The 26,810-nt window shown below is 35.1% G+C and overlaps 1 protein-coding gene across 21 annotated transcripts in view; it reads right to left on the minus strand.

Annotated features, from left to right (window-relative positions):
* The window catches only part of Bbx (BBX high mobility group box domain containing), a 224,649-nt gene that overhangs the window by 82,530 nt on the left and 115,309 nt on the right, over positions 1 to 26,810 (minus strand). For 19 of the 21 annotated variants that reach the window (XM_070030304.1, XM_070030325.1, XM_070030312.1 and 16 more), the window contains 2 exons: positions 5,270 to 5,434; positions 1,080 to 1,322 (listed from right to left, as the gene is read on the minus strand). In XM_070030304.1, coding sequence (XP_069886405.1) covers positions 1,080 to 1,322; positions 5,270 to 5,425 — 399 coding nt within the window. In that variant the 5' untranslated portion in view covers positions 5,426 to 5,434. Of the gene's footprint in view, positions 1 to 1,079; positions 1,323 to 5,269; positions 5,435 to 14,815; positions 14,913 to 15,694; positions 15,809 to 26,810 lie in introns of those variants that run through there. The other 2 variants (XM_070030310.1, XM_070030320.1) reach the window with 2 other exon arrangements.

The raw sequence follows: 26,810 nt of genomic DNA on the forward strand, positions 1-26,810 counted from the left end.
TTATCCCTACTTCCACTAAATCCAATCACAATACATTTAAATGTTCAATGTTCTTACAATAATTCTAGATTAATTTAGAAATAGCACCAGGGGCTGGGAATGTGGTAGAGTGCTTGCCTTGATTAAGAGAGCTCAGGGACAGTGCCTAGGCCCTGAGTTCAAGCCCTAGGACTGGCAAAGGAAGGAAGGAAGGAAGGAAGGAAGGAAGGAAGGAAGGAAGGAAGGAAGGAAGGAAGGAAGGAAGGAAGGAAGGAAGGAAGGAAGGGAGAGAGGGAGGGAGGGAGGGAGGGAGGGAGGGGAAAAGAAATAGCACCATATCTAACATTAGAAGAAACTTAGGAACTACTATCATTTTAGTATTACTGAAAGTTCTACCACTTTGAATAGCCTTCCTATATGAAAATGTTTCTTGCTAACTACTGCCTATACAGTGTTTACATGCATGTACAGAAAAATATAGCTTGTTCTATTGCCATTCATTCATTAGATTTTCATATTCAGGATGTACTACTATCAACAGCAACAAGTTGAAATACTTCTATTAATAATTGTTAAAACTGAGGGACATATAGATCTTTGTCCACTTTCTTTATTCTAACAACATTAAAAAAGAAGCTAATACCCAATGATGGACTTATCTAGATCACAAAGATACTTAGCGCCAGACGACAACTCTTTCTAATGACAACCATTAGAATAATACCCAATTATCATCATGGGCATTGTCTGACAGCAGAAAGTGAGTTCCTAAAAAACTTAAAAATTATCGATCAATAAATATATCACTATTCATAGTAAACTATCCACAATAAATCAATAAATCAATCCTTTATACCAGTAGGAATACAGACAAGTAGAAAAACTTGGTAATAAATATGACTCTTGGGAATCTTTACCAGCATGCATTTCTAAGGTAGAAATGGAACGACATGAACAAAGAAAGCTCTTATATTTCCACTTAGTACCTGAGATTCAGGATGCAACTTCTAGACTTTCAATAAGTCCTCTATATTTGATAGAGTGGGAATTACAGAAGTGTTTACTCACAATCATCATTACTCCTTATCCTTGTAACCTACCTCCTTAGCCATGTCTGTATATTTCTGTTTTTCCTTTGGATCGAGAACAGCCCACCAATCAGCTAGTATCTTGGTAGCACCTCGGTTATCAAGCCTAGGGTGTTCTTGACGGACAAGGGAGCGATGGCGTTTGCAAAATAAAAGAAATGCATTCATTGGTCTCCTGGCACGCTGTTCTGGGGATTCATCATCTTCAGTCTCACCAACATCTTGCTCTAGGCCATCGGCCCCAAGAAGCTGAACCTATCACCAACAAAAACAAAAGCCAAGTGGTTAACACATCTTGAACAATGTTGCTTTAACAATCAGTTTTGGTTTTGTACCTAAAAATTAAAAAGAAAAAAATCATTAACTGATGAATATCCTGGCTCAGTTTCTGTAACAACTTTGCTATCTACATTACAGCATATATTACACTGTGCTGTAATTGCTTACATTTTTGTCACTCACTGAACAGTGAGAGCCTTCTGAGGGCAAAAATTCTCTTTCAGCTGGGCAACAGTGGCTCACGCCTGTAATCCTAGCTACTCAGGAGGCTGAGATCTGAGGATCACGGTTCAAAGCCAGCCCGGGCAGGAAAGTCCATGAGATTCTTGGCTCCAATAAATCAGTCACAAAACCAGAAGTGGCGCTGTGGCTCAACTGGGAGCTGAAGAGCTGAGGATCAGTACCCAGACCCAGAGTTCAAGCCCCACGACCAGGAAACAAAACAATAAAAAACAAAAAACTCATCTAATATAACTCATCTAATTGCTAAATGAATAAACTTATTTTGGGGTTAGTAGGTCTTAAAACTAACAATACACACACAAAATCCATGCATGGTAGCTCTTTCTCTTTAAAAAGTGCTTTTAGACAGCTAATAATGTGATAATTCTTGCCATAAAACAGATAAAATAAAGCTAATACAGTCCATTAAGTGTTCTTTATAAGTGGAAGTGTCTATTGTAAATAATCAAAATAAATATTTCCATGATTACTTGAAAGTACTACACTACACATCTTTAATCCTGTAAATACCAAGCTGCTGGGTCAAGTGAAATGTTATAACAATATGAGTAAATTCCTCTGGGCTTAAATCATCAAAATCCATTTGGAATCCTCATTCCTAAGCACTTTGCTTCATCATTGTTCAAGGTCTTCAGGACTCCAACAAAGCTCAGATTTTTCAATGTTACTTCCCTATGGCCACTTTGTCCTACGGTCCAGTCTTTCGCTTTTTAATCTTTCCCTAACACTTGCAGCATATGGATTCCAGATTAAACTTCCTAATGCATATGTGATTATCGAATCTCAGAAAATATTAGGATTGGTAAGTATCTTCTAAGGCTAAAATATGACTCAGTGATGTTTCCTGGAAATGTAAGAAGAAATCCAAAATGTGTACTAAAGTCATTATAAAATTTCTTGTACTATAGTTGAAATCAGGAAGAATCAAGATAGTTATTAATCTATATTATGCAAAAGGGCAGTAATTCTGAAGCTTCAATGTGGATGGAATTCGTTAAGAGATGCTTAAAACATAGATTGCTAGGCTCTATTCTAAGACTTCTCTGATTATATAGGTCTGGAGTGGATCCTAAGAATTCATATTTCTAACAAGCTCCAGGGGATGTGGATACTACTGGTGAGTCAGGTCATACTTTGAGAACCACAATTACAGAGTAATCATGTTCTTTTAAACAATGTTTACTGGACAGGTGTTATAAGCAGATACTCTAGGACAAACTACTTCCTTCATTGACTTTGTATTGTTTAAGTCTTTTGTAAAGTACATACTGCAAATACAATTAATCATTAGTTATCTTCAAATAGAAATGGTCCAAAAATGTTGAAGTCAGACCTGACTTGGAAATATATTAAGGGATTTTTATTAAAAATAAAGGCTACCAATCTCTCTCATTATATATATAATAATTAACAATGATTTGTATTTTCAAAGAACATTTATTTGACATTCCTTAATTTAAGTAGCTAAGGTAAAATTAGGAATGACACTATATTATCTAAGCTGAGGAAGTGTGCCTTTTCATCCCATTACTAAATTTTAAGACCCAAGCTAAAAACTGGAGAAAGGAGTTCACTATTTTGAGGTTTGAGAAATAGAGATAACTAAATAAAAAGTAGCGTGATAACTGAAATAAGAAAACAGAGAGATAATGAAGCACTCATGATGAGTAGCAACATAAGAAAGTCTCCAAAGAAAAGGTGCGGTCTAAGCTAAAATTTGAAAGATGAATCAAAAAATATCAAGTAGTCCATAGGAAGATAAAGTAACAAGGATAAAGGTTTGAAGTTCTGTTAGAGCATCAACATGCAGTTCCTTAGCACTGGTACATAAAACATGAGAATAGGGTTTGGAAAATAATGCTGTAGAAAATGAGTCATTTTATAAATAATGTGTTCTTGCCGTAGTAAAAAGCAAGTACTTAATCGAGTGGTTCCAGATTATATGGATCAGTAGAAAGCATTTGGTCTGACAAAGATTACCAAGTATAAACATCAATTTTTTTTAATTTTACTTTATTGTAAAGGTGATATACCGAGGGGTTACATTTCCACAAGTAAGGTAATGAGTACATGTCTTGTCAAACAGTATTGCCCCTCCCTTGTTTTCTCCCACTTTCCCTTCCCTCTGACTTCCCTTCTCCCCAAGTTGTAAAGTTCATTTCCAACAGTGTCCTGTGACTAAGGCTGTTGCATTGGTTCACCCTTTGTCCTTTGTCTCACTCTTTTGTGATTCCCCTTCCCTTCCAAAAACCAGATAAATGAATACACAAGACACAGGGTACTAAAATCAAAAACAGTGACCAGAGAAGAACTAGAAAAAAGAAAGAAAAAAAATAACTTCACATGTTACATTAAAAAAAAAAACAAAAAAACAAAAAACAAAAAAAAAAAACAAAATAACTCTTATTTCCATATCTTGGAGTTCATTTCAATTAGCATTTTTTTCTTCCACGTAAAACTTTTATTTATTTATTTTTATTGTGAAAATACCATACAGAGGGTTACAATTACATGGGCAAGGTAATGAGTACATTTCTTATCAAGCATTGTTACCTCCTCCTTTGTTTCCCCTTACCATCCCTTTCCAACTCCCCCACACCCCCATATTGTCATACGGACATAGCTATTAGCCTATTGTGATCCTCTGCTACGACTATCCTAAACATACACTAATTATTAGAAATGAGGGAAACCATGGAGCCTATGTTTCTTTGGGTCTGGCTTACTTCACTTAACATTTTTTCCAAGTCTTTCCATTTCCTTATGAATGGGGTGATGTCATTCTTTCTGATGGAATATAGAACCACATTTTCTTGATCCATTCATCTACTAGGGGATCTTAACTACTATTTATGTTATACTGATTTCAATAAATTAGATAAAAAGTGAGTGAATAAATAATAAAAGTGAAAAAACTGAACTCAAAATTGAACCAAATACTTTTAATCTATTCATAGAATATTTTGTTTTGTTAGAATAAGAAAGGAGGGATAAACCCTGCTTCCCTTAAGGAAAGTAGAAGAAAAGACAAGTACAGTGGCAGACAAGGGGACAGACAGGTACATAGAGAAGGTAGAAGAATAATTTCTGCTGGGTTCTGTTATCTTTGTGGAAAAGTAATGGTGATAGATACTACACAGGGAACTCAGAGATGATGTCTGAAGGAGGGGAGGAAGGGGAGGGAGGGGTACAATAGGAGGTAAGTACACAGAGGAAGGAAGGAAGGAAGGAAGGAAGGAAGGAAGGAAGGAAGGAAGGGAAGGGAAGGAAGGAGGGAGGGAGGGAAGGGAAGGGAAGGAAGAGAAGGAAGAGAAGGAAGGGAGGGACGGACAGAGGGACGGGGGGACGGAGGTAAAATACAGTAGGAGATAAGTGCACAAATGGATAGCGGCAAAAACACTGCAGGGTAGCTGCCAGGTGAGCACATCAAATTTCATGAGCATCCCTATCTCAGTGAATTTTAACATTATTTACAATCATAAGTATACAGAAATTTGAATTAATAAGAAACTGCTTCTAAGTTATTAGGATGAATACTTAAAGATCAATCTTAAAATGTAAATTTAGGAGTTAAAATTTAGGTTATGTTGACTTTTAGAAACATACCTTTCATACTATACCTGTTTACTATATTTTTAAAGTATTATTATTGAAACTTCTTTAGGAAATGGAAATATTACCTTATCAATATCTTCTTCTTCGTCTTCCTCCTCCTCCTCTTCTGAAAAGTCCAAAAGTTTCTTTGCTAGCAATGGATGCCACTGAAGACACTTCCGTTTTGGTCGTTTTCCAGTCCCTTCTTCTGTTGAATCTTTATTTCTATTACTGCCTTTCATTACTAGAACCTGTAGAAAGAAAAGACAGAGATGCACAAAGAAATTAAGGTAAATTTGATTAAAATTAGTTTATTTTGCTCTTTTAGCTTTAATTGGATTATAACTTTAATGACTAAACTGTCTACCAGCTCAGACATTTACTAGATTCAGTGAGACTTCTAAGTACATAGTCAAGCATTTATTTTAGTGGGCTAAATTGAGCTAATAAAAATGTCTTTTATGAAATCTACTCAAAATGTAAAACCTACAAAAGCTTTAGGATGATTACTGGCTATGCTGTTCTGTTTGGATTTATTTGATAGTGTTTCTCCATTTTCCATTTAATGAAAGACACCTTCCTAAGGGAGCAAAGTATCCCAGGGAGGTAGTCCCCCAGAAGTTCTATGATCATTCCCATTTTACTATAACTTTTATAGTGAATTTTTCATTCTATACTCAGATATAACTATGCTTGTGTTATTATCAAATGAGTAATATGTAAAAATCAAATGGATCTGGATTTGGAATAAAACTGTTCTATAAGATAAATTTATGACATTGCCTCCATGTTTCTATGTTTTGCTTCAAGACATTTTTTTTAAAATGTGATTGGCTGAAATAGTTAAGAAATAAGCAGGCTATAAATCTTATAGAAGCCCTAAGTTCTCAATCATTTCAAATAACTTTAAGCAAAGTTATTCTTGATGATAAAAAGCAACATATGTTGTTATTATTCAGGTGATAAGAACATATATAATAAAGTTTGCCCTCCCTAGGATATCCAAGCTCACATTCCAGAGGTAACTTTATTGAGTTCATATGTGTCTTCTCAACTGTTTTTTCCTGGTTTATTATTTCTCTTTCATTTGATAAATACATTACCATTTATAATACTCTTGCAAAAGTCAACATAGTGAACTGCTCATGAATGGGTTTTATGAAACACATAGTTGTTGATACCTGGTGACAGCACTGGATAAGCCTGCATAATTATGCCTCTAAACATTTAACACATATTAAAACTGAAAGTTGGGTCCATAAACATATATAGATTCATTCAGTCCTCAAAAGCCTTATAAACAATTTAGCTAGCATAGGCAAGCAAACCATATTCTTTGGAATTGAAGCTATTCTCTATTTCAAATGAATAAAAAAATAAAGATTAAAAAACCCAAACATCAAAAGTCATTGTTACTTTCCTAGGGCATGCACAGCTTCATTTTAAAGATTTGAGTATCTGATCAATCCAGTATTTGTTTTGAAAATAGAAATGAGAAGGATTTAACTTCCTCTTTTTCTCTAAATACCAATAGTATTTCTTAAATAATCCAGCGTCTTTGGAATGTCACTTTTATTTATTATACTTTTATGTTATACTAAATTATCACATGTATATGAATTTATTTCTAGATTCTCCTATTATTAATCATCTCCCTCTAATTGCTAGCCTAACAGATGACTAATTGAAATATACTTAGGAACTGTGCATTCTGTATCTTTTTTTTACAAATGCATCACTACATATGTTATTTAGTAATTCAAAATTGTATCTCTCATGTTCTCACTAGATCTATTGACCTTGTTTTCTGTTGCAATAACTATATAATATTCCAAATTATAAATACAGGGGCTAGGAAGGTGACTCAGTGGTAGAGTGCTTGCCTTGCATGCATGAGGCCCTGGGTTCAATTCCTCAGCACCACATAAGCAGAAAAAGTCAGAAGTGGCATTGTGGCTCAAGTGGTAGGGCACTAGCCTTGTGCTAAAGAGCTGAGGGATAGAGCCTACACCCAGAGTTCAGGCCCCACGACCGTCAAATATATATATATATAAATACATTTACAATTTACTTAATCTACTACTGAAGGACTAGTCTTTTATTGAGGCTTCCAAATAAAATGCTCACTTCAATAAAGTCCAATAGTTTTCATTTTGATTTTTTTAAAAAGCTTCATTAATTTATTCAGAGCCATGTCCAGACCAAAAACAAAAAACAAAAGAAAGAAAAGGGAAAAGAAAACAATGTTCCCATGGCTTTGTTAGTAATAAACTGCTGAATATCTAAAATAATGACATGATTTGTGTGGCTGCTTTAAGAGTATAAGAAATTACTAAAAACTAAATGGAACTAGTTATCTGGTATGCTCTTAAAAGAACAAAGATTTCCTGTGAATTGACAGACCATTTAACAATCCCCTTTCTATCTACAAATAAAACTTGGCACATGCAACTGAATTTCTAAAAATACCAATGCTGTACGAAGAGAAAAGAAAATGGCTATTTCTGTGGTTTATTAATCACTTCAGGGTAAGTTGTCTGAGTGGTAATTAAACACATATTGAGGGCCCAATATTTTATGATAACAGCTTTTAAAAAAAAATAGTAGTACATGAAATTAATGGGAAATTGCAAGTCAGGAGTCTTTATCATCTGGAATGGGTAAAGAGATTGCCAGTACCTAAAGAAAACTATATTTTTAGCCCTAAGGTTTCTGAGTTAAAATGTTATTTCGTTTAATATGTATTACACTACTTAATTTACACACACACACACACACACACACACACACACACACACACACACACACACACACACACACACACACACACACACACACACACACACACACACACACACACACACACCACTTTGCATTTTGGTGCTGTGAAGTTAGCAGTTTCCATGTACTGAAAGTTCTGAAATCTTGAGCCAAATAACTTCATTGGCCTCAAGTATATTGTTCACAGTGATAGAAAGCTAACCCCTATATTCATCTTTATTTGCACTTCAAACCATTTCTAGATTACTCATAATATGAAATGCAATATAAATGTATGAATTATTGTTATAAGGTATTGTTAGAAGAGTAGTGACAAGACATAAAAGTTAGTACATAATCAGCATAGATATTTTTTCCTGAATATTTTCAACCCATGGTTGATTGAATCCAATAACACGCATACCTTTATATGTAATTTTAATATTCAAAGACAAAATAGAAGCTCAGTAATTAATGGGTAGTACATGTGACACAACATTTACAGTTCACATTCATCCCCATTTGAATCCACTGCTCTCATTCTGTGCATGTAGTCCATATAAGGTATATATACCTTTACTGATCTTTCTTCCCTTCTCTCTTTTTTATTCCTTTCCATTTTTCCCTTTTCCTCCCTTTCTTTTGTTTTGAGACAGTGACGTTATAGAAACCAGACTGGCTTTGAATTTGCTATCCTCCTGATTCAGCCTTTCCAGGGTTGGAATTATAAGTGGGCAGATCCACCCACTTCCACTACACTGTGTTTTTCTGATACTCCAAATACTAATTGCTCCCTATCCAGAAATACATTGGAAAGACATTGCATTGGTAATGGCATTTACTATATTTTCTCTTGAATTGTAATTATTTTGATACATCCCACTCTACTTTTTTCTTGATGGTCCCACACTCTTTTTCTGTGCTTGGCATCATCCTGACCAACTGTAACACCAGAATTAGTTATTTCTGAGGACTATCTCCAACAACTGTACAAACCTCAGTGCTAACCTGTGTAACTATTTTGGCACACTATGATGAGTTCAAAACTATCCACGACTTCTTCCATTTCCCTAATTCAAGATATCCTTTCCTAAGTGGAAAAGAAAGGGTATGCAGACTAATGTGAGACATGATGTTTGCAAACCACTAGCCAACTGGACTTGGGGGAGAAAAAAAGTTGGTAACTTTTAGCGGAGGATCAGAAATTGAGTAGGTATATTTTTTGCATGGACAAAAGAAAAATAAATGAGTAAGTGAATTGAAGACAATATATGTTAGACAGAATGACCAAGACAAGAGTAATCAAATGATCATGAAATAATCCATGCTGTAAACTGGGCAATTAATCATCTATAGTTATCTAACTAGGTTTTAATTTCCTACAGGTCTATTTTACTGAAGAAAACAGTAGAAGGGAAATATGTTCCTGATAGAATAAAAGAAAAAAATGGAAGAAACTGGGAAAGGTAAAAAAAAAAAAATGAGTATGACACCAGAACTCACCTTCAACAGTGAGGAATAGGAAAATTTATTGGTATTAATGGTGACAGAAATAATCTTGGAACTATTTTGCCACTAAATGTCCTCCTTGTTCCTGAATAAGAACACATGAGGCTAACAGCCTGGATGCAATAAATGAAATAACTGATGGGACTTCCTTCAAAGAGGTCACTTTTCCATTTTAGACTGAACCCCTAGAATAAGTGAACTCAAGTTATTAATAAACTCTGTACTTTAAAGACTCAGGAATATCAAATTATGCTACTTAGACTGTCCAATATTGCTGAGGTCTCTGTCCAGAACAGTGAATATTCATTAAGCAAGCAGTGTCTGCCCCTTTTCTAGATGGCAAGCACTGGCCCTAAATAGATAGTCGTTTCTATCTCCTTTACTCCTTTTCTTTAGTAGCTACTTTACCTTTTCTAATCTATGCTTAACATGCCCAGCTCTGTAAGGATATAAACCTACAATCAGAAATTCTTAACATCCACTCAAATAACATATTCAAACTACTACACTTACATGGTTTTTAATCAGCAGGTGTGATGAGAGAAACAATTCTTAATAATGTTGACATCCTAAGAGAAATAATTACCCACTTCTGTACCTATCACTGAACAAAGAATATTTTACCTTCCATGCTGGGTTTACATACATCCCTTTGAAATTTAAGAACGGATCACATATATTTTTCCAGAAGCAGAGATGTATAATATAGCAGAACTAATTACTTGTAAAAAATAAATAAAATGGTCAAAGTTTGCAAGAATCATTTTTCCTATATATGAACTGCTCAATTTTCAAAGTTTAAAATGAAAGTTTTAAAATCTGAATATCTCCTACCTTTCATCAATTCTAATTAAAAAATGATTTAGTTAAGAATCAACAATCTAGGGAAAAAGGAAAGAATGAAGGGGAAGTGGACAGAAATACGCACGCATGAAAACAGAATAATGAAACCTATTAATTGTTTTGAAAGGAAAGGGATAGAGATAAGAAAGAAGGGTTAAGGGCTGGGAAGGTGGTTCAGTGGTAGAGCGCTTGCCGTGCATGCTCAAGGCCCTGGGTTCGATTCCTCAGCACCACATAAGCAGGGAAAAAAAGCTGGAAGTGGCACTGTGGCTCAAGTGGTAGAGCACTAGCCTTGAGCTGAAGAGCTGAGGGACAGTGCTCAGGCCCAGAGTTAGGCATCATGACCGGACCCAAAAAGAGAAAGAAGGGTTAAGTTCATCATAATAATACATATCTAGGTGGGTTTGAAAATGCCATGATGAAACCAGTATGGCTGTTAATATGTCCTAGTAAAATTTTTTTGAAAGCATCAACAATCAATATCAACAGCTTCAAGCCCTAAGCTACTGTTTTTTAACACCAAAAAGATGTCAAATATTTCATTTTATACAGCAAAACTTCCCAGCCACAATGGTTGCAAAATAGAAAACGTTTGTTTCTTTGATTTTAAGTAACAAATGTTATTTAGCATTTATTCAAGTAGCTTATTCTAGCTTCTGATTTCTACTTGCTTTATACTCTGCCACACCTGAATTACCTCCTCATTTACAAGATTTCAAACTGCATGAAGGTAAAACATTGCTTATTTTTAGATTCCCACATTTAAAAGTGCTAGAACATTGTCTTGGATATGCATTTATTTACAAAATACTGCTTGAAAATGTATGAGTTTAATAAATCTGAACCTTTGCCAAGGAAATTAGTTACAATGCATAAAGCGCTATTAGTCATTTACATTTATACTTGTTTCACATTTGGTGAAACTTTTTTCTTTAAATATAGTCTAATTTCCCAGTTTAAGATATATGAAACTAAATATAAGTGCTTGTTGATGATTCAGTTTTAACAGTGCCCCATTAATAACATCAATAATCATTCCTCTCATTTTTCTTTCAAGTTAAGATTTGTGGTAGGTGTTTGAACTAAATGTGCTCTACTCTAAATCCATGTACTGAAAGCCTGTTTTTAAACTAAATTAGATTTATGAATTTGTTTTAAAATAACTAAATTGAATTTGTGAATGTTTAAAAATGACTTCATTGAATTAACAAAAAAAGCCCTCATTTTCTATTTGCCTATTACTTGTTTGTGTTTTGTCTTTTTTAAAAAAAACTACCAAAGTGAGGGTACAAATAGTTTTAATATGACCCAAAGCAACTTCTTTTTTTTTTTTTTTTTGGGGGGGGGGGTCCAGTCGTGGGGCCTGAACTCTGGGCCTGGGCGCTGTCCCTCAGCTCTTCAGCTCAAGGCTAGCGCTCTACCACTTGAGCCACAGCGCCACTTCTGGCTTTTTTCTTTTTGCTTATGTGGTGCTGAGGAATCGAACCCAGGGCCTCAGGCATGCAAGGCAAGCACTCTACCACTGAGCCACTTTCCCAGCCCCAGCTACTTCTTTTTGTTGTTCTCTAAATGCATGGTATGAGAATGTTGTAAAAACTCACTTGAAAGCTGGGAAGGTGGCTCCGTGATAGAGTGCTTGCCTTGCATGCATGAGGCCCTGGGTTCGATTCCTCAGCACCACATAAGCAAAAAGAAAAAGCCCGAAGTGGCACTGTGGCTCAAGTGGTAGAGTGCTAGCCTTGAGCTGAAGAGCTGAGGGACAGAGCCCAGGCCCAGAGTTCAGGCCCCACGACTGGACCCAAAAAAAAAAAAAAACCTCACTTGATAAGCTGTTTCCTGAGGAATCTTAAGACTAAGTATTTTTCACAGCCCAATTTACATAAATTCACTCCCTCTGCTGGCCAAATTTTTATCCCATAGCATTATACTTAAATATAAAACTGCTCAAGAAAATAAAATTTCATCTATAAGGCAATTATAAATAATATAAACTTGGGGGAAAAAATCTTAAGAATCTATTCTGTATCATTAAGGCATGGTACTAGCTAATTTGGGGGAGATAAAATCATCTGCACATTTAGCTGAAACCCAGAAATTTTCAAATTCATTATCATTCTTCCTATAAGCCAAATTCTTTACTAAGATCAACCTTCCTTAATTCAGTTTCTTTCTTCCTGGAGTCTCTTGGTGAACTTTATAATGAGCATCTAACCAAGTCTTTCCATATTTACGTGTTGCGTTATGTCAAAGGGACAGGAAGAGGAAATGCTCTCATTTAGATATTGATTTGTCAAAGCCAAAAAAGTTAGTAGTGGAATATATATGTAATCAACAACAGGAACTGCAGAGCTACCAATGAGCTCATACTGTGTTTTAACTCCATACAGCTTTTTTTTTTTTTTTGCAGAAATGGATAGTCAATTTATATTTATAGTCATTTTAAAACTTATTTTTTCTGACATATCTAAGAAATTGTTTTATGATTAAAAAGTACCATTTAACACAGAATTTGCGTATGGTTCAAGTTTCAAGTATATTTTCTGATACAAAGAAAAAATATAGTAGTGTGTCTCACCAGGCCATTTTACTGCTACTTTCTATTATATGCCACTTTATAATTTACAAAGCCTTTAATGCATGATTTCCTTATGTAATACTACTGTGTGTGTGTGTGTGTGTGTGTTTGTGTGTGTGTGTGTGTGTAGGGGGGAGTGATGTAGCCCATTTTACAGTTCAGTGGAATAAACCTCAGATAGACTAACACAACTTTTCCAATGACATTCAATAGTCCAAGTAGAGATATAGTCTTAAAGACTCTGAACTTTAATATCAAAACATACATACTTCCTTACCTCTAATTGTGTCAATGACTAGTTTTTAATTAACATATTTACATTGGGAAGAACTCAACTACTTTTTAGCACTTCCTTAGTGTCTCAGTATTGAGAGGATCCCCACATTTCCATTTATATCTCAAAATAGACCTTAATGTAAATTTGCCTATGTTAAATAAAATGAAAAATGGAAGGAGTCAGGAAACAGTCAGCACATGTATCTGTGATTCAATGTACTATACTTTGCATTCTGTAAATACTGATGTTGCTGCTCTCAAAAGTACTTTCGTAAGTGCTCATGGCTGACAGCTCATGAGTACCGACTCATTCAAAGCAAATACACTTTACTAATAGACAGCGCATGCATCTCCACCTAATTTTCCTGAGAGGCAGAGGAAGAACAAATAATATAAGTTTTCAGTATTTTACCTAAATTCTACGTCCTATACCAAACACAACAGAGATGGCATACTTTGATTATATCAAAGTTTGTATGTAGGGAAAAACATTCGACACACAGGCCATATACTCCCAGAGCAGCATACAACTTCTTATGCCTACCCCAGAAACTTTTAAGTCTAAAAAAGTTCAGAACAAATTTTGTTCTGAAAAAAGAAAGTGTCCTTACATATGCCCAAATATTTGATAGGTTTCAAAATAATACTCCTTAAGAATGGATAAATGTAGTATACATACAAAATGGAGTATTTATTCTGCCATAAAGAATGAAATCATGTCATGGACAGAACTTTACTCCCAACATCTTATTTAGATAATATACAGAAAAATGTTTTTCCCCTTGAAAAGTCCATTTCTATGTAAAAAGTCCATTTCAAAGTAAAGCTATAGAGGTAGTTGATAACTATATTTTTATATACTTTAAACATAATTCAGTGTATAATTTATTATAATAAATTTTCATAAATTAGGAAGTCAGCTCTCTCGTGGGTTAGTTAGCATTAAACTACCTTAGTCACCTTAATACTACTTAGAATTGAAAAAGACCTGAAAAATTCACCAATTTAAAGATTGAAAAATGTCTTGTAATGGTCCATAAGAAGATATTCTTATTTTAAGTGTTGGTATAAAATAGTTATGTGTGTATGTTACATATGCATTTATATCTTTGTTTTAATAAATTATAAACCTCAGATTACTTTGAGTTTGTACTATTAAATAAACTCAAATGGGAAAATATTGCTTTCAAAAGTAATAATTTATAGGTTTATTTGCAGAAAGATGGCAGAAAGAATTCGGAGTTTTTCTCCCCCTCTTCACTTTCAGCTTTTGATTGAACTGCATCAATATAGGAAAAGCTTCTAAGGGGCAATTTTATTCTATTATCCTAATAAAAGAAAGTCACAGCAGAACAGAGCAAATAAGAAATGCTCTATTTGAGGGTAATTTAAAATTTTCAAGATTCCTTCCTACATGACAGAATATCTCATAGAAATGCATATCACTAACAACCACAAAAACAAGACACAAAACAAAGAAAAAAAGCCAATGATTATAAAACACAGAAGCACAAACCTACACTGAGATTTTTAACTGAATATTAATAAAGAATCAGAGAGAACAAAAAAGAATGGAAAGGTAATCTGTGGTTATTGAGACTTTTGCCCAACAGAAAACCAGTCAAAATGTTCCAGGACACAGAGAAAATGTCTATAAGGCATTACTTACAGCAGATAGTAAGCAATCAGAAAAGTGGTAATCAGGCTCCATTACTCATGGCAGGATAACCTGCATTATCCTCTTACAGATGTATCACAGGCGAGAGCTGATGAAGAAAAATGTAGGTTGAGAACCAAACTGGAAGGGTGTCTCTCTTATATCTAATTTTCGGCAAACTTTGATAAGTTTCGACCCTGGTTGACTTTTTCCCCTTCCCTATTTCCTTCAATTTCATTTAGAAAAGTCATTGTACTTAGGTTGTTCAAGTGTGGCCTGGCAGCTAGCTTCATGTTGCTTCCTTGGCAAAAAGCACCTGATTATACACTCTCAGGTTAAGTAGATCAAGGAAGCTCTTTATGTTGGTTCCAAGAACAAGAACTTGTCAAACTGACAAATCAGTGTCTTTACTCTGTCAGATATTGTCCTGTTAGATGGATTTCCTATTTTCTAAAACTTACTTCTTGACTCTGAAAACCCAAATTAACACCATGGTTCTGAAAGCTTATAAATTCTTATTTTCCATTCTCCGTTGTCTCTAAAGATTGCACTCCTGACCTCTGCTACTGATCTGGCAGAAGTCATCTGAAAGCCATTTCTAGTAAGCCTGCCACAAAATTAGAACTGTCAAGAGCCAACTTTATTTCAGAAATACCTAATTCAGATGCCTATATTTTAAAACAATTCATAAAAAAGGATCATTATTTCCATGGAGCATTGTCTATACTTAGAAAAAGATGAAAGGAAGGAAGTGGCCTATCAACAAGCAGTTCTTCGAAGACAGATGACAAAATACTACAGTTTAAAAGTACATTTGTAATCAGAAAGTTATTCCTTGAAAAAAAATTCTAAATACAATATCTGCTTTGGTTTTAGAAAGCATTGTCTTACTGTTTGCTGCTGTCATTGATGGTTTAGTTAGGTACCCCAGTCCTAAATAGAGACCAAATGTTCACTGAAACATAACTACATGAGTTATTAGTTTTTAGTTGTCATGATAGAAGTAGCTGCTTAAGCTCTGCCACCATTTAGACACGTGCCCTCCTGGTGTATTGCTGCCTGCTATGTGACGTTTAAAAGTATGTCACAGTAACCCAGGATCACCTGGGTAACCCTGCCTCCTGTGTGATGTCAGACAGTGCTGGAAAGTCATGCAACCTCTTTTTGGACATATTATCTCAGCAAAAATATTATAAGAAAAATTGTGAGGGGCTGGGAAGGTGACTCAGTGGTAGAGTGCTTGCCTTGCATGCATGAGGCCCATGGGTTGATTCCTCAGCACCACATAAGCAAAGAAAAAAGCTGGAAGTGGCGCTGTAGCTCAAGTAGTAGAGCGCTAGCCTTGAGCTGAAGAGCTGAGGGACATTGCCCAGGCCCAGAGTTAGGCCCCATGACTGGACCCAAAAAAAAAAAAAATTGTGAGGATCTTTGAGTTTAATATTTGTGTTAAAAGTGAAATCTAGGCTGGAGGTGTAGCTTCAGTGGTAGAGTGCCAGCCAATAAGTTGAAAGTATCAGATACCAAGTTCAAGTCCAGGTCTTGGACAAAAAAAAAATGAAACCTACTCTTAACTTTCCACATTTCCTATTATAGTAAAAGTTAAATGATGACACTTAGCTTAAATAACAACACAAACTATTTTACATGAAATATCTATTAAGAGATGATAAATACCATTGTATTATATCATTTACTATTTTCTTAGCTGAACCTGGAAGTGCATGCCTATACCTTGCATTGGTGAAGGTGAGACAATATCTTGAGTCCAAGGCTGGTCTTAGCTATATAGAGAAACCTTGTCTCAAAAAAAAAAACCAAAAGAAAATAAACAAAACAAACTACACATTATATATGTATATATGTTTTTTCTTACCCTCATCAGCTACTGTTTGTAAATTTTCCATATAGGCTCTTTTAATGAAAGAAATAAATGATAAACAGTGATATAGTTTGGGGGAGATTCATTTTTTGTAAGTTCAGTTAAGAGCTATGTAATGCACAACTAGTGGCTTGTGCCTGTAATCCCAGCCAATGAGGAGGCAAACATCTGGAAGATCAAAGTTCAAAAACAGCATGAGCAGAAAAGTCTGAGACTTCATCTCCAATTGACCAGGAGAATGATAGACTAAAGTCATTGCTCAAGGAATAGAGCATTAGCCTTAGGTGGAAAAATGCCAAGTAAGAACACCAAGATCTGAATTCAAGCCCTTAGTACTCCTCTCTCCCTCCCCTTCTCTCCCCCACCTCTCTCTCTCTCTCTCTCCTCTCTCTCTCTCTCTCTCTCTCTCTCTCTCTCTCTCTCTCTCTCTCTCTCTCTCTCTCTCTCTCTCACACACACACACACACACACACACACACACACTCACACACTCACTCACTCACTCACTCACTCACTCACTTACTGGTGGCTCATGTCTGTAATCCTGGCTACTCAGGAGGCTGCAATTTGAGGATTGAAGTTCAAAGCCAGCCAGGACAGGAAAGTCTGTGGGATTCTTTATTTCCAATTAGCCACCAGAAAATTGGAAGTAGAGCCATGGCTCAGAGTGGTAGAGAGCTAGTCTTGGGCAAAAGAGCTCAGAGACAGTGTGCAGGCCCTGAGTTCAAGCCCCACAACTGATATTAAATTTTAAAAAATAATAAAAACAAAGTTCAGTTACTAAGAAGAAACAGTAGGTTCTAATTTAACCATAGGAAAATCTGTAATTCTTGGCTGAAAATTGAAATTACAATTGTGTAAACAGAAGAGTACTCTCTACAAGCAAGCTTGTAAAGTTTATATGAGATACACACATATATTGATACCTATTGGAAAACTTATAATTGTAGTGGTAAAGTATTTTTTGCTCTCTTCAGAAAGGAAAAAGAAAAATGATTCTTTTAAAACATGAACCCCAAGCCAAGTCTGCAACCTACCCAGAAAGTCAATTCTCAGTATACTCTTAACTGATTTCATGATCGCACTAGCCACCTAAGATGTGTACAAGTAGTACTTAAGAGCATACACAGCAAAGTTCTAAAAAGGAGAATTAAAGAATGATAAACAAATAATGCATCATTGGATCTGACAGCATCACAGCAAATTGTGATTATAAATTCTTACAGTTTTTCTTCTCTAACAAACAAAATAGCTATTTTCTTTTTCATGAAGAAGAGAACATTTTTCTCATCCTTATTGATAGTGATTTTACAGATATTTATGAACACTCATAGAAATAGCTTTCTAAAATGTCTAAGAAGTTCACACTCAATACCACCATAAATAAAACACTAAAAAGGAAAAAAGTTCTAACAAAAAAGGGCATTAGAAACTGATGGCAAAACCAATACACAATATACATTGCAGTTGTCATGTATATACTATGATTCTAATTAAAAAGAAAACAAACTCTGAAAGTATATTTATGCCTAAAAATATTGGAAGGATAAACACCAAAAATGTTTATATTAGATATGGTGAGTTATATATACTAAATATGAAACCTAATATTGTCTTCATTGCTTTTCACTATAATTCTCATCTGACGTTTTATAAGCAAAAGAGAAAGTCAATAAGTTATTTTAAAATCAAATATTTTAAATGTAATTTAGCAGAGGACAAAGTATGAGATTTCCAAGGCACCAAATCATTATGCTGTGGTATGTAGTCATTTTCTCTTCCCAGTCCTTTCTGTTATTGTCTGACATGTCTTCACACTTGCTCAAAATTAACTACTTCAGTACATAATTACTGCAACTGCAGCAAATGGGCCTTTTCATCTGTTATTCAATTATTGTGGAAGGTTTTATAGGTTGAGTATTATTAAGAAACAAAGCATTTACTTAACCATATACATAGAAATAAAAGACTCAAAGTCATATCTTAACTAAGTTCATTTAAAAGCTCTGTCTATTCCACAGTCATCCTAGCCTGTTAGGCTATATTCTTCAGTCATGTGGAAAAATACAAACACTGTATTTCTAGGTTACTTAAGTGATTTAAGTATGATAAGAGTCAGAGATAGTTTGTTACACTAAAGTCCCTTGGGTACATTGTGTTTTATTCACACAGTTACTATGCTGTTCTTCTTTAGACCGATTTTTTTTGGGGGGGGGGGGTGCAGGTTTGCCTTCTACTTAACAGAAGTGTAATTACTACAAAGTATGCAGTCTTAAGTGATGAATAAATGAAATGGTCCTCAAAATAACTAACCTTGGGAACAAGTGTCAGAGATGGCTCAAAAACACATGAATTATCTGTAATCTTGAGAACATAGAAAGGAAACTAATAAATGTTCCTTCCTTAAAGGTTTCCTAAAAGTCGATAATCTTGTTTCCTCCAGCTTCACTCACCTTACTCTTATTTCTAAGAGCTTCATTAGTCAACATCTGCCTTAGACTATAAGAACAAAATTATCTAAGCTTGATTTTTCCTCCCCAACTGTCAACTATTCTCTTTGCATTTTATCACAATGCATTAAGAATATTCAACATATATTGTCTTTGTGTTTATACACATGAATGTGTGCATACATGTATGTTTATGTGTGCACGTATACGTACACATTTCTCTGTGAGTATGTTTTTGACATTCTGAGTAGAACTAATCTTTTGGGCGAGACTGCTTCACTCCTCATTGAGTTATCATCAAGGGTAGTGGTCAAGGGGTAGGAGGAAACCCCTGGACCTGGCATCCCCTAGTCATTGTAACAAATAATGTCACACAAATTTCCCAACACTCTCTGGTAGGTAGTGGGATGCTCAGTTGAGAATTACCTCTAAGACTCCTTAAAAACAACAACAAAAAAAAAAATTCACAAACTTCATGATTTTTCCCTCAATCACATCAACCACACCTTTCCCCTAGCTATTTTCAAGCAAGGCTAACTTACTACATTCTTAAAGTGCTGCTTATTGACTTGAGTAAGCCTATGGAACTGGATTGTTTATTCTCAGGATGTCACATAACTTCAACTAATATTTCTATTTGTGATTACCTATGAGCAATCTAAATTAGGATGATCTTACTAAAAACAGGTTTATCAGTATCATCATGCTTCAAATCATCAGGGATCATGTCAAAAAGCATTACAGAAAATGAGAGAACTGCTACTCACTCTGCTAAGCCAGCTCAGGGTAGCACACATAAAGATGGACACTTTTAAGACCTATGCAACATGCTATTTTTACATTTTAGGGTTTTTAGTTAGCAGAATAATGCAAAATATGAAGTGCCATTGCAAACCTTGCTGCACAACGACTGAATCTGTTATTTGAGATGAACAGTTACCTGAGATTGTAAATGCATTTTTAACTCTAAGATGTTCATTATCACTACATATGAAAATTGAAACCCAGTACTTCCCTATCTGCATGTGCAGAGAGCTTTCATGGACATGTCAACAACTGAAGGGGCCTTTTAAATGGTCTCTAAGTATTACATAAATAGTGGTATCAATGGTTTCTGACTGAAAACCTGCCCTTTTCCTGCTCCTTCTTCCAACACATATAATTATACTGTCAGGTACAGATGTATCAGTGCTTCATAATTTGGCTCTCTTGCTGGTTTTAAGCCACTCAATTGCTTTCATTTTACTTGGAAACCACTTCACCCTTGATTTTGCATGGCTGCTACCACTTGCACTCCTTGGCCTCTTTTTAGAAATCTTGGGAGTTCTGAAATCCCATTAGGATTTGAGGATATTTTTTCCTGGGAAGTACCTATCACTAGAGATGGTAAATGAGTCCATCTCAGAAGTAGCTCTGGTTAGAACAATGGCCCAGAGTGTTTATATATGCCACCTTTACCTCTGCTCTGTGAATACCTTTTCCAGACCTTAAGACCCAATGAGAGGCTTGACTTCATTTCCCCATCATCCAAAAACAGAACTGTCTTGTCTGTGTCTGACCACTTCTGGGCTCACAGGAAGCATGTGAAATCTTCAATTTTGTTTCTGATATATACTTGTGCCTGCCAAAGTTCCTTGCTCCTTCAGATTCAGACCACACGTTCTTACTGAAGTTGAGAACTACTACCATATTTTCCCCTTTAAAATTTCAGTCCAACTGGTCCTAAGCTGTCATAGGCTGAGCTATTCCAATGAGACAGTTAATAAGTAACACAAATATTTTCTGATTTATGTTTATTCTAACCAATTTTTTCATGCTTTCCATATTTTTTAATATTATAAAATATGAAAAGGATAGGTTCACAATACAGGTTTATCAGTGTTGGCTGTGTAGGAGAATATCCAACATGTCAGGAATGTTGTAGAAATGTTCTCCATAGTGAATGGGAAATACAGAAAAATGATATAAAAGTCTTTGCATTTTAATGTTATCCTAAAGTTTATACAAGTTTAGATACTTATGAGCAATCAAGCATCAGAGAAAGAAAAATTATTTCAATTACATCCTCAAGAATGCTGCAGTGATTCTAAACAACTGTAAGGTGCCATCTAGTGGACATTTTGTAGTTTCCCTGTTCATTCACACTTAAATCTTGATAAAGTAATCTTTTAAAAAAACTAGCTATCCCTAACAGCATTCCTCAGCAATTACTGATTTGAGCTGATGAAGAAAAAAAAAATACATTTAAAACACACACACACACACACACACACACACACACACACACACACACACCTGATTGTTAACACTGATTTTAAATTTGAAGTTGAATATATGCTCCAGAAGTTGAATATATGCTCCATCATAATTATCATCTCCTAAGAGGTTCAGGACCTATACAAAGGCCCCATACGCAAGCCTGAAAAGAAATCCAATTTAACAATCCTCTCACTCGATGTAGGTGATAATAACAGAAGATTAGCATTATTTCAGGAAGGTAAGTTCTGTTACTTCAGGTTATAAGAATACAAATCCAGTTGTAAATGAGCTGTATCTGTACTAGGAAATTAGTAGAGTTTTCAGAAAAGCCTTGAAAGTGATACCATGGCCCTGTTTATTGCACAGCTGCAAAGCCCTTCTTTTGCAGTCAGATATGGGGAACAAGTCAGAGCTAATTAAAATGAAAACAGTATAAACACATAATCAGGGTAAACAGAGGGTTGAGTATCCAAACAATTAAGACTGTTAGTAATAATTCAGATAGAAGATTACATTTAGATTTAAACAAATAAAATAGATACCTACCTAAATTATCCTACAGACTCAGTGTTGGTTGTTGGGGAGGTTTTACTACTACTTTTGAAAACAAATTTGATATTTTTTAAGATTACAATTTTCTAATTTTTTATACTTCCATATTGTACATCAAAAAGTATTAATTTATTTGGAAGACACTACTCATTGATGAAAGGTTTTTACTTTGAACCAGAGATGTCAGAAGTGTGTCATGACTTCCTTGGGAAAATATGGCATATGCTATTACTATTCCTAGGGTCACACCTAATTTGCAGGATAATTTCTGTCAAAAGAGCTATTCTAAACATCAAATTCTTCATTTTAAAGAATTGATCCAGCTCTTGCCTATCATCCTGTCCTCCAATTTTTTTTTATACATGAGAATAATATAGTCCATGAGGCAAAGGTTTGCTGAAGTTCAGCAAATCAATCATTGGCAGAGTTAACTCAGATCTCCTGACCAAACGTTAGAACTTTTTCTACATATCAAAATGTCTTTTTATTATTTTCCAAATGGAAGTGAAGTTTCCAATTACTTTTCTTCTAGCACTGAACCAATTCCAGTCTCCATGAGCTTACAATTTTACCTGTGCCTTTTTACCAGATTTGGGGGCGTTGGTGCTTATATTGTAACTTTTAAGTTATAGTTAAAATGTCCATTTGTTATTATTTTGCAATTTATGTTCTAATACTTATAGAACAATATTCTCATAAAGTAAATATACATACTAAGTTAAAGTCTCGAAGCTTGGAATACAAATACTGACTCGAAGGCGGAAAAAAGCATAGGCTAAATCACCTACCTCTAAAGCTCACTTGGTCCACTTGGTGTCTGGAGATGGCCTGTCTACCTCTAAGTTATCTCTAAGGCTGTTATTTCTTGAAAATATTGAGATTTCAGTTCAGGAAAGCTTATCAGACCCATTCCCAATATCACTTCTTCAGCAAAGACTTTTAACGGAAGTCTGAGGAGAACAGTGACAGGACCGAATCTAAAAGGGCCCTTTGTAGGTTATATGTGAATTGCTTTTGAAAAAGTCTCTGTAGACATCTTACTTTGGCTACTCCTCTGTACGAACTGCTGTGGGAGCTTAAGAAAAGCAGCTTTGAGATATGCAAGTTCACAGATTTTGTACTGCTGCCACCAGCTTGTAGCTGCTGCCAGAGGAAAGGAGTGAGTCAAAGCAATTCTACGCATCTCACTCCTCAATGTCTCCCTGTACTTGGCAGTGATACACTGGAATCAGTCATCCAGCTGAATGTCCAGCAGCATCTCTAAGTCATTACTAGAGCAAAGGTTTTCCATCAAAACTTTCAGAGTGACAAAAACCTTAAAATTTCAATATGAGAGGTCTTTTTATTTGCCTGTTGTATGTTTGAAGTAATCTGAGAAAAATTTAAAGAGTAGTGAAACAATGACTAATGAACTGTATGTGCGTACATTGAATATTCAGATATACCTTTCAGGATCAAAAGCACTAGTAGCACTTACTCAAAGAAAAAACTACAATCATCAGCCCAAGTCTATATTACCGCTTACAGAGCTGGAGGATTTTCAAAGACATTTACACATGAATTCCTCAATTCCATGACCCTCCGACACTTAACTGTTAACGAATTAAAAATGACTTATCTACTTACAGGTTTATTTTCCCTTGGCAAAATATATCACCATGAGTGTTATTAATCATTTGAATCAAATCACACCTTATAAAAGTAGTTTTTTTAACCTAAAGGACAATGACTTAACTTTATATTTGGTAGTCATATCTCTTGGTAAAGAACAGTTCCTGCCTACTACCAAATGATATACTTTTGAAGACTGCCACTGTAGGCAGCTACTCTTTTATACAAATTGATAAATCAGTACACAAACAAATTACACATTGGTCAGGGATGGTAGCTCACCCTCCATAATCTTAACACTCAGAAGGCTGAGGCAGGATTTAGATATTAAATATTTCAACAGCCTATTTCCAAGAAGCTTCTTCATTTAAAATAATTCTACATGTGATATGCTATACTAATTTAAAATAAAGTTTACAGTAGTCAAATGTTGTCCAACAGTAAATTTCTAAATTTGAAGTATGCAAAAAAGCTGATTATAGGAGACAAACTTTCATTAAGAATTTTGGTATACCTTCAATGCTCAATAACCTATTCTCTGAATTTTCTAAGGAAAACATTCCATTGTTAAATGGAAGCAAATACTATGATTCCTGAGGGTTTTAAGTGTGGAGTAAGTTGGTGGGTACTAAAAAATACTTTTTAAAATGCAGAACTACAACTATTAAAAATAGATTTCAAAGGACTGTTTTCTCAGAAACAGTTGAACTGAAAAAGTTACTATTATGTCCCTAAGTAAAACACTTTGCTGTAACCAAACAAAACTCATTGCTAAATCCCTATTATTTCTCTATTGATTGTCTTTCTTGACTTCATTAGATGTGTGCTAAAAATTTAATGTAAAACTTAGATCAGCTAACTTGATCTAAGAATACTTTTTGTACTCATTTTTAACTCTGCTATGGTTTGAATGTGTTCCCTCAAAATTCATGTGTAAAATACTTAATTCTCAAAGCAAGTATGAGAAGGGGTCTCTACGAAGTGTCAGGTCATGAGGGTTATAGTCTCATGAATGGGTTAACATCATTATTATAACATTATTATAACATTATTTTAAAAGTGGATTTCTTTCACCTTTCTGCTTTCTGCGAGGGGGTAAAGCAAAGAGAAAGACCTTGCCAAATATTAGCCTCCAGAACTGAGAGAAATAAATTTCTTTTCTTTATAAATTACCCAGTCTGTGGCATTATTCTAGTAATACAAAACAAACTAGAAGTCCTCCTGCATTCTACACACACACACACACACACACACACACACACACACACACACACACACACACACACACACACACACACACACACACACACACACACACACACACACACACACACACACACACACACACACACACACACACACACACAAAATCACAGAATTATAGAGATTATCTCAATTTAATGTCTCACTGAAAGAAGAAATTCAGGTCCAGATTAACAATTTGACCAAGATCGTACAAAATGTTCAAGGTAAAAAAGCCAGGACTATGGACATTCATTAATTAATTCATTAATTAATTAAAGTAACATTTTGAATATAATTGAAGTTTAATGTTTTTCAAACATAAATTCTTGACACTTTTCACAAAGTATAAAAATTCTACTTCATTAAAAAGTCACACCACTAAAATACCCAAGTCTTTCCACATTCAAAGTGTATTGCTCTGATTTGGATATAAGTCCGAAAAGGCTCAAATGTTCAAAAGTTGGTCTATAACTGGGAGGAATCCACCATTCAGAGGAGACTGGATCCTGAGAGCTTTGACCTAATGAAATTATTGGGAGGTATGGTTTAATGAGAGGAAGTAGGTCACTAGTTCTATACTCCAAGAACTCCCAGCATAATGCACTGTGCTCTCTTCTCTCCTTTCTCCTCCCTTCCCTTCCTCTTCCTTCCTACTCTCCCTTCTCCCTCTCCAGGTCTCTCTCTATCCCTCTCCTTCCCTCCCTTCTCTCTCTTTACACCATGAAGTAAGTTTCATCACACACTTTACCAAGCATTCTGCCTTGCCTCATATCCAAACCAATGGGATATAGGACCTAATGAACACGGACAGACTTTTAAAACCTAGAGCAATAATACATCTTTCCCTTATATTCCTTATTTTCCTCACATTGTCACAGTAATGAAAAACTAACAAATGTAGCAAGGCACCTTTGTAAAAAAAAAATTTTTTTAAAGGCAAAAAAGCAAGGTTGTGAATGTGGCTTAAGGGATAAAATGTTTGGCTGTTATTGGTAGCTTACACCTGTAATCCTAGTTGCTTAGGAGGCTGAGATCTGAGGATCACACTTTGAAGCCAGGACAGGCAGGAAAGCTTGCAGGATGGACTTCTATCTGTAATTAACCACAAAAGAATGAAAGAATGGAAGGAAGGAAAGAAGGAAGGAAGGAAGGAAGGAAGGGAGGAAGGAAGGAAGGAAGGAAGGAAGGAAGGAAGGAAGGAAGGAAGGAAGGAAGGAAGGAAGGAAGGAAGGAAGGAAGGAAGGAAGGAAGGAAGGAAGGAAGGAAACGGAAATAGCCAGAAGTAGAGCTGTGAATCAATAGTAGAGCAAAAAGCTCAGGACAGTACCTAGGCCCTCACTGACTAAAGCTTGCCTAGCATGTGATAGGCCCTGGGTTTAATACCTAGTACTACCAAAAAATATATATTATAAAATCAAGGTGACACGATGTGTTTGTGTGTGTGTGTATGTATGTGAATATAATATACAAGATTTAACAAGAGTTTTAGACCTATGATAATGCTTATCATAAGAGTCTAATATTCTTTTGAAAAAGTTTGATTAGCTCAACACATTGTATTACAATGGACACAATAACAATTATAACGAAAGTCTTCTTACACCACTTCTGTCTTTAACTTCCAAATAACTCATACCCTATGTTTTCTTGAGGAACCAGTAATCATACAGCACAACAGTTTCAAAATACATACCTTAAATGATGTTACTTAAAAGACTACTGTGTTTTTACACTAGGTTTTCTCTATGAAATACTTGTCTGAAAATCATGTGTTATCCTAGATCCCTTCAATTTAAAGTACCACTTTGTATCCTATGTCTACAAAGCAGATAGAATCTTTTTATATTAATAGGTCAAATCCTCCTAATACTTTTCATGTTATGAATCGAAGATAAGAAAAATCTTACATAATCTGTGCTAATAGTTGCATATGAACATGTAAAATACACATGGAGAACTAAGATAAAGAGATAATTAAGATCTTATGCAGTGAATTTAAAGCATCTACTCT

The sequence above is a fragment of the Dipodomys merriami genome, unplaced genomic scaffold, assembly GCF_024711535.1.
Source record: "Dipodomys merriami isolate MVZ:Mamm:240054 unplaced genomic scaffold, mDipMer1.0.p SCAF_2, whole genome shotgun sequence".
Taxonomy (NCBI): Eukaryota; Metazoa; Chordata; class Mammalia; order Rodentia; family Heteromyidae; genus Dipodomys; species Dipodomys merriami.